The sequence below is a fragment of the Schistocerca gregaria genome, chromosome 4 (assembly GCF_023897955.1).
Source record: "Schistocerca gregaria isolate iqSchGreg1 chromosome 4, iqSchGreg1.2, whole genome shotgun sequence".
NCBI lineage: Eukaryota > Metazoa > Arthropoda > Insecta > Orthoptera > Acrididae > Schistocerca > Schistocerca gregaria.
In genome coordinates, this window is record NC_064923.1 from 685,873,373 (window position 1) to 685,883,107 (window position 9,735).

A 9,735-nucleotide genomic window follows, 5' to 3' on the forward strand; every position below is an offset into this window, starting at 1 on the left:
GCGCTCTCACTACTAATCGCGATACTGCTATATAGTCGGCAGATTAATACGCAACTGGCCATTAAAATTGGTACACCACGAAGATGACGTGCTAAAGACGCGAAATTTAACCAACATGAAGAAGACGCTGTGATATGCAAATGATTAGCATTTCAGAGCATTGACACAAGGCTGGCGCCGCAGGCGACACCTACAACGTGCTGACATGAGGAACGTTTGCAACCGATTTCTCATACACAAACAGCAGTTGACTGGCGTTGCCTGTCGAAACGTTGTTGTGATGCCTCGTGTAAGGAGGAGAAATGCGTACCATCACGCTTCCGACTTTGATAAAGGTTTATCGTAACGCGACATTCCTGCTCGCGTTGGTCGAGATCTAATGACTGTTAGCAGAATATGGAATCGGTGGGTTCAGGAGGGTAATACGGAATGCTGTGCTGGATCCCAACGGCCTCGTATCACTATAGTTCAATTATATTATCTTGGCGGCTCGCACATGCCCGCCCAGACGCGGGAGATTGCTGCGTTGCCAGTTGCACACGACGCACGCGCCAAGATAAGCAGCGCCATAGTCCAGCATATACACTCCTGGAAATGGAAAAAAGAACACATTGACACCGGTGTGTCAGACCCACCATACTTGCTCCAGACACTGCGAGAGGGCTGTACAAGCAATGATCACACGCACGGCACAGCGGACACACCAGGAACCGCGGTGTTGGCCGTCGAATGGCGCTAGCTGCGCAGCATTTATGCACCGCCGCCGTCAGTGTCAGCCAGTTTGCCGTGGCATACGGAGCTCCATCGCAGTCTTTAACACTGGTAGCATGCCGCGACAGCGTGGACGTGAACCGTATGTGCAGTTGACGGACTTTGAGCGAGGGCGTATAGTGGGCATGCGGGAGGCCGGGTGGACGTACCGCCTAATTGCTCAACACGTGGGGCGTGAGGTCTCCACAATACATCGATGTTGTCGCCAGTGGTCGGCGGAAGGTGCACGTGCCCGTCGACCTGGGACCGGACCGCAGAGACGCACGGATGCACGCCAAGACCGTAGGATCCTACGCAGTGCCGTAGGGGACCGCACCGCAACTTCCCAGCAAATTAGGGACACTGTTGCTCCTGGGGTATCGGCGAGGACCATTCGCAACCGTCTCCATGAAGCTGGGCTACGATCCCACACACCGTTAGGCCGTCTTCCGCTCACGCCCCAACATCGTGCAGCCCGCCTCCAGTGGTGCCGCGACAGGCGTGAATGGAGGGACGAATAGAGACGTGTCGTCTTCAGCGATGAGAGTCGCTTCTGCCTTGGTGCCAATGATGGTCGTATGCGTGTTTGGCGCCGTGCAGGTGAGCGCCACAATCAGGACTGCATACGACCGAGGCACACAGGGCCAACACCCGGCATCATGGTGTGGGGAGCGATCTCCTACACTGGCCGTACACCTCTGGTGATCGTCGAGGGGACACTGAACAGTGCACGGTACATCCAAACCGTCATCGAACCCATCGTTATACCATTCCTAGACCGGCAAGGGAACTTGCTGTTCCAACAGGACAATGGACGTCCGCATGTATCCCGTGCCACCCAACGTGCTCTAGAAGGTGTAAGTCAAATACCCTGGCCAGCAAGATCTCCGGATCTGTCCCCCATTGAGCATGTTTGGTGCTGGATGAAGCGTCGTCTTACGCGGTCTGCATGTCCAGCACGAACGCTGGTCCAACTGAGGCGCCAGGTGGAAATGGCATGGCAAGCCGTTCCACAGGACTACATCCAGCATCTCTACGATCGTCTCCGTGGGAGATTAGCAGCCTGCATTGCTGCGAAAGGTGGATATACACTGTACTAGTGCCGACATTGTGCACGCTCTGTTGCCTTTGTCTATGTGCCTGTGGTTTTGTTAGTGTGTTCATGTGATGTATCTGACCCCAGGAATGTGTCAGTAAAGTTTCCCCTTCCTGGGACAATGAATTCACGGTGTTCTTATTTCAATTTCCAGGAGTGTAGTTCGCAAGCTTACGTTTAGAGGGGAGCGCGCAGTTCATGAAGTAAAGCCACCACGGCCGCATTAACCCTTTCGCTGCTACAAAGACGTGCTCCCTGCAGTCCGCGTTTTGCGCGATTTTGAAACTGCACTGTTCGCCTGTGCAGACACATGATGTTCCGACTGCGTTGACACTCTTATCATTCGATTCCACAAAAAGTATTTGGCCCAAAAATTTGATTTTTACACTTCTGCTTGACTGATACCTGCCCCCCGTAAATGACTTACTTTTGTTTCGATGTTCAACGCAGTTATTATGCAGCATTAAGTATAGTAAATCATTGCACGAAATTTTGAAGAGTTTGCAGAAGTAAAAGTGCATAGAGTATACTTTCCGTATGGTCGATTTTAGTTGCCACAATGTTGAGAATAAAATGTGGACAAGATACCTAAATTTCATATAAAATTTACTGTATAACAATATCTCATTTAATTTAAGTACCACGTAGCTGTCGTATGTAATATTGAGAAATATTCCATCTTTTGCGACTGTAACGTAAGTTTTATTGATACCGGTCGCGTTTGGCTTTATTTTAAAGCAATTCACTCAATCAAAAGGAAGTAGACAAAATACATTAAACAAAACTGTGGACTTAAAAAAACATTAGGACTTGAATATACCGTCTATCAGTGAAGTGCTCTGAGCTATGTCAAATATAATTTTTGTGTGTGGCACACACAAACAGCATTTATATGCTAAAACACTGACCAGCCTACACAAACGTTGAATATTATGTTACCGCAGCACAAAACTACGAAAGGTGACTTGGCAATCGAGGAGACAAAATACTGTCCACTGAAGATGCTTCAAGAGAGAGAAACGCGTCTGGTGTAAATAAGTCGCTTATTGCAGTTACAGAAGAAGAATATATTTCAATACCATTGGTAAAACTGCGACTGTGGAACAAAAACAAGAAAAAGAATATGAGTACCATTGTGTATGTGCCATACCTCTCATTGATTTAAGTGCTTTAAAATAAAGCCAAACGCAACCGGTGTAAATAAAACTTTTATTACAGTCGCCAAAGACGGAATATTTCTCAGTATTACATACGACAACCTGTGGTACTTAAATTAAATGAGACATTGTTATACAGTAAATTTTATATGAAATTTTATATGAAATTGTCCACATTTCATTCTCAACATTGTGGCAACTAAAATCGACCATACGGAAAGTATACGCTATGGACTTTTACCTCTGCAAACTCTTCAAAATTTCGTGCAGTGGTTTACTATATTTAATGCTGCATAATAACTGCGTTGAACATCGAAACAAAAGTATGTGATTTATGGGGGAAGGTTTCAGTCAAGAAGATGTGTAAAAATCAAATTTTTGGGCCAAATAGATTTTGTGGAATCGAATGATGAGTGTCAAAGCAGTCGGAACACCATGTGTCTGCACAGGCGAGCAGTGTAGCGATGACAAAATCGTGCACAGCGCGGAATGCACGAGAAGCAGCAGCGAAAGGGTTAATGAAGAGACAAAGCACTAGAAATTTCAAAAAATTGCCTTCAAACGAATAAAATTCGTGAAGTAAGACACCTCGGTATTGTTTTCAAATAAAGAAATTATTAAGTATTGCACAAGCTTTGAATTCTTTACCTTTTGCTTCGTAGCCCAACACCTTAGCCATTACGCTACCGCAGCTCGTCTGGCAAATTAATTACATGAGGACTCTAAGATGTCACACAAAATACTGACAAACACAGTTGGTATGATTATCAATTACTCATGCTTTGTCCTAGTACAACATAAAATAAACAATTACCACTGTTCTTTATTGCGAAAAAGCGGTTCGTGGGATTGATACAAACACCTTTCCTTGCTATCGCCTGAATTAGGAGTCTTATTGCTTGTCTGGTTTAATTAATTTATAGAATATGAAGCAATTGGTATAAAGAATGCTTTTCCCAAACTTTCTATAAAAGAAAGTCTGCTATCAAGCCATTTTTTTTGTTCTATTACTTTATTTATGACTGAACGTTTCTAAAACTGAAGACACTCGTCCGTGCTCTGCACTGCAGTCGAGAATTGGCAACGTTGTTCTCTGTTCATTGGCTGACTGAGTTTTGTGACGTCAGATGCGCAGAACGAATCTAAACTCGGCAGCCAACATAAATGACGCGCACTTTAGCAGTAGAGATGACAGCCATCTTATCCTCATGGCTGTAACGGATCGTACTGCCACGTCTCGATGCCTGAGTCAACAGATGGGGACGTTTGCAAGACAACAACTATCTGCACGAACAGTTCGACGACGTTTGCAGCAGCATGGACTATGAATTCGGAGACCATGGCTGCATTTGACGCTGCATCACAGACAGGAGCGCCTGCGATGGTGTACTCAACGACGAACCTAGGTGCACGAATGGCAAAACGTCATTTTTTTCGGATGAATCCAGGTTCTGTTTACAGCATCATGATGGTTGCTTTCTTGTTTGGCAACATCGCGGTGAACGCACATTGGAAGCGTGTATTCGTCATCGCCATACTGGCGTATCACCTGGCATGATGGTATGGGGTGCCATTCGATAGATGTCTCGGTCACCTCTTGTTCGCATTGACGGCACTTTGAACAGTGGACGTTACATATCAGATGTGTTACGACCCGTGGCTCTACCCTTCATTCGATCCCTGCAAAACCCTACATTTCAAGAGGATAATGCACGACCGCATGTCCTGTACGGGCCTTTCTGGATACAGAAAATGTTCGACTGCTGCCCTGGCCAGCACATTCTCCAGATCTCTCACCAATTGAAAACATCTGGTCAATGGTGGCCGAGCAACTGGCTCCTCACAATACGTGAGTCACTACTCTTGATGAACTGTGGTATCGTGTTGAAGCTGCATGGGCAACTGTACCTGTACACGCCATCCAAGCTCTTTTTGACTCCATGCCCAGGTGTGTCAAGGCCGTTATTGCAGCCAGCGGTGGTTGTTCGGGTACTGATTTCTCAGGGTCTATGCACCCAAATTGCGTGAAAATGTAATGACATGTCACTTCTAGTATCATATATTTGTTCAAAGAATACATATTATCATCTGCATTTCTTCTTAGTGTAGCAATTTTAATGGCCATTAGTGCATTTGATTCATTAGGACCTCCAGTCATTACCGTCAATCTATTGCATCACAGGGAGTAGGAGCCGCTTGTTCTCGAGCCAACTCGTATTCTCATAATAGTTCAGTATACCCTATCCTTTAACCTACAGTTTGTGTCGATAATTATATGCATTTATGTTCTGATGTATAATAAATCTCACTGTAATATTTAAGCAGCATATCATTTCTTAGATATATGCAGAATCCCATTTCCTGTTGTTTATTATGATAAAATTCTCTTTTTTATCTGAGTAGATTACATTTGTTATTAAATTTTTGGGACTGTGCACTCCTTATTTTACCACCTAGCAGGGTCCACTATCATTTCCTTCCGTTACCGTTGTGCGCATAATTCATTAGGTGGTAGATAATGAGGGGGACGGGTGCATGTTCATTCTCATGCAAAATTCGTCAGAATTAAAGAGGTACAAACTCTTATCCACCCCAGCAACTCGCAATGTCCTCGAACTGGTCCATGTCCAGGGATTGGATGTCTATCGTCGACTGGTAGAACGTTTCTGACTTGTTTACATAGAATTAGAATTGGTGACGATGTTGAGAAATCGTGCCACTTTGTAGTGCAGCATTTTGTAAAACTTTCTTGGGCTGCCGTAACAATTTTAACTTGGTTTTTGAAGTTTTCTCATGCAATACGTTAACATTGTTGTAATGAATTAGCGTAGAGTGTTTGTAGGTAACGTTGTCTCTCACTTGTTTACAATCGTAAGTTACCCAGTACTCTCCTGATAATAATCAGAACGCTATATTTTGTTTCAGATATCTACAGAGGCCGTAAGATCGATTCAGTTATGTGCTTCAGCGCTCCCTCGTGGCTTGACAAAAGCTACTACCACAAGATTTTAGTACTTGAAGGTGCGGGAGAGGAGATTGAGGTGGACAGAGTGGACTACAGATGTGGTGCTGCTAGGGGCCAAGGTTTCCTCAGCTATACGGTTCACGTTACTGTACACTACAAACACTTTCACGAGTTAGAATATAAAAACTTTAAGAAAACATTCTTTATAAAGCTGTATAACTTCGAAACTTATATAGGGAAGATGATTAGGGATTTTGGTGTATACAGGCGTGAACATGAGCTGTATGAGAGAGTTTTTCCAGAAATGAACAGTCTACTCAGAAATTCATCAGGCGTAACCGCACGCGGTGTGAAATGTGACGATGAAAGAATTCTAGTTCTAGAAGATCTGGCCGATCGCGGCTATTGTGTGATGAACAGAAGACTGCAGCTAGACAAATCCAGTTCAATTGCAGCCCTAAAACGTCTCGCTGAATATCACGCAGCTTCTGTCATTCTGATGAGGAAATACCAAGATTTTTCTGAAAGATACAAGAAATTGTATCTTATTCCAGAGAATTTAGTGGGTATTGAATTGCACTATGGATCTAGCTTCGATTCACTCGCCACTGCCGTCGGAACGTGGCCAGGATTCGAGCACTATGAACATAAAATACGCAGTTTTTACGAAAAACAGTTGGGTACATTGTTACAAGAAGAAGATAGCGATTCGTTCAAGGTGTTAAATCACGGTGATCTGTGGATAAATAATATACTGTACAAGCGTAGTACGGAAACTGGCGAAGTGCTGCATGTAAAACTGGTGGACTTCCAACATGCCGCTGTCGGTCGTCCAACGAACGATCTACATTATTTCATTTTCTCATCTCCGCAAGAAGAGGTAAGAGAGAAGTATTTGGACATGATGCTAGAAGAGTATCACAAAACTTTGATGTCAACCTTAAGTGCCTTAGGTGATGACAGCTGCCAGTATTCATTGCAGACTCTGAAACAAGAATTTGAGGATACTTTAATGCTGGGTTTCTTTGCTGCCAACATCGTTCTCCCAGCTGTCCTACGGGACAACACTGAAGCCTTCGACATTTTCCAGACTGACGAGACGACGGTGACAGAAAAATATCGTGTCTCCTTGAGTGGACTCCGGTGCAATGAGCGTTTCAAGGAAGTTTACCAGAAATTACTTGTATATTTCGACCGTAAGGGGTTACTGTAGCTTATTTGTTATTGCCTACTGGATGAAATAAACAGCTGAAATAAACATCAGAGGTCACTCCACACCGATCTCGCTGACTTAAAATGTATAAAATCCGAAGCTATATTATATCAACTTTCCTCTTATATTTTTAACCTTTTTTCCATTACCCTAAATAATGGTTGTTGCAGTTGAAAGATATTCACTCACAATGCTCCCTCCATTCCCAGATAGACTAGCCCAACCCAATTCAACACCGTACTCGTAGTACTAAGTGACTACTAGCTATACTCGGGTGTCACTTTCATTTGACTTTAAGATGAGAAATGATAGTGGTTTATTTTTCCCAGGTTCTATTCATTACAGCGATGTATTGAAAGTATACAAGCAACCATCGTTGAAAGAATTTTCCGTAGCTTTCTTTTGTTCAGCAAAGCGATTTTCGCATTTGTAGCTTTCTCTTCCTGTTCGCTGTGTCAAATCTTGTTAACTGCCTTCCAGGATTGTTTACCTTCTCTGGCATAACTTTCGCATCATATATTTAAGAGAGCATTGTCCTCGTCTATCCTACACATTTTATTCGGCACAGCCTTGTTCTTCAAAACCTGTATTCTATGCTAATTATTATGATTAGTTGTCACACATCCATGCAACACTCACTAGATTGTTCATAACTGTAATGTTATGTGCAGCTGAAGCAATATTACCTCAGAAAACTTATGACACTTAGTGGTACTGGTACAGATGTTATTGTGTTGTGTTGTGTTATTTTATGTAATTTTGTTCTATTAGAAACCTTATCACTCTTGTATTCACTACTTTCTAGACTATTTTACTTATTTGCATTCTAAATCACGTTCGGTTGTAGGCTATCCAATCCTAGACTGGTCTTGTCGTGTGAACTTCCAATTCATTATTTTATATTAGATTTTTGGGAAGTCGAAAATGATTCCAGTGAAATTCATGAATAAATTAAGTGGAATTTAGTTGAACACGGCTTGTGTTACTTACTTTAAACTGCCTATGATATTTAATAACACATTTACCCTGCCCTACCTTGCACTGCATTTAGCCGGCGACTGTATTTCTCAGAAACGGATAAAGGATAAGTAAAGTCATTATCTCAACATGACGTGGCTCCCACAGTAGTGCTCTCGGTTACTTTGTTTATATTTTAAATTGGTAGAGATACTTTGATTAGCTTATTGTACAAATTTATGGAAGCTATTAATATACAAAGTGCTTTGTACTCTCCTCATGATTCTATACAATAATAATACTAGTAAGATAGCAAGATCATTACGAAGTGTATCATCGTTAGAATTGCAGTGTTCGATACTTAAACACTGGCGAGATGTGAAATTAGGGGCGCTTATCTGTTAGCGTGTGTCCGCCTCCGTTCAATAGCCCTCTGTGCGTCTGCCACGCCAATGCCCTGGTCTCGCGGAACCCACAAATGGTTTTTCCTTGGTGAGAGCGGCAAGAACAGGACGCTCTGGCCTCGTGAGGCCAACTGAGGAAATATTTGCATAAGAAACAGCATCTTCAGGGTCTGGAAAACTGACGACAACTGAGAGAGCAGTGTGCTGACTACAAACTCTCTGTATCCAAAGGTCACCATTTGGCGGAGGATGAACGGCGGTCGCTTAGCATACCGTGGTCCTCTGAGCCTCTTCGCAGAGTTACTTAATATTATGTAGCACCACATTTTGTGCTGATGACATTTGTGATGGATGCCCCCTGGACAAAAAGAGACATTTGAAAAGGCAGGGAGTGAATCCATGCTGATCTTTGGCTGCTCAGTCAGGGAACTCGACGGGAATCGGTTCCAGTTGAGCCCAGGGCGCACAAACGTCTTTCGTGGCATCTGAGGTGCGGTCACTGTAAGTGCCATTTGCCCCGTAGCGCCACACGAGCGCCTTCGTACCAGGTTTTAATACCTACATCTCCTGCCTGAACAGTGCTCCTTAAGGTTGCGTCGAGTCAAGCGGTTATTTTCGCGTCATATCATCGGCATCTATGAAAGTTTAAGCTGTGTGTGTGTGTGGGGGGGGGGGGGGGGGGGGGGGAGGCAGTGAAAATTTCCGTGCGTATTGGTATGACGATGCCTTAAAATGTTGTTGCTTACTACGTTTGAATACTACAAGGTCTTTAGCCATATTGTCATGAAACAATACATAGCAAACTTATAACTCTAGGGGAAACTGACACAGCTCTTCCTAGTCGATTGGCATATCTATAATGCAACAAGACGACCAAGTGCCATGCTCGTTACCTTCACTGAATAATAAGAGAATGATCGTTGAGTTTGGCCACTCCGCACAACGATAACTCAGTGAGAACAAACTTCGGTGTGCGACAGGTCATACGAGGGTTGTCCAGAAAGAAAGTTCCGATCGGTCTCGAAAGGGAAACAACTGGGAAAATCCGGTAGAGCTTTGCACAGATGTGTTGAACAGTGTCTCCAGCATGCCCGTCGATCGTTTCGCGTCGCTCTTTTCAGTTTTGAGTGAACAGTGGGCACGTAAAGATGCGAAGGGAATAGCGTCTCCCGCCAAATACAAGGGCCTGGTTA

The 9,735-nt window shown here is 43.8% G+C and overlaps 1 protein-coding gene across 1 annotated transcript in view; it reads left to right on the forward strand.

Annotated features, from left to right (window-relative positions):
- The window catches only part of LOC126268210 (uncharacterized), a 29,705-nt gene extending 20,504 nt beyond the window's left edge, over positions 1 to 9,201 (forward strand). Inside the window, exon 2 of the mRNA XM_049973839.1 lies at positions 5,929 to 9,201. Within this exon, the coding sequence (XP_049829796.1) occupies positions 5,961 to 7,181 (1,221 nt within the window). The 5' untranslated portion in view covers positions 5,929 to 5,960 and the 3' untranslated portion in view covers positions 7,182 to 9,201. The remainder of the gene's footprint in view (positions 1 to 5,928) is intronic.
- Positions 9,202 to 9,735: the final 534 nt, after the last annotated feature.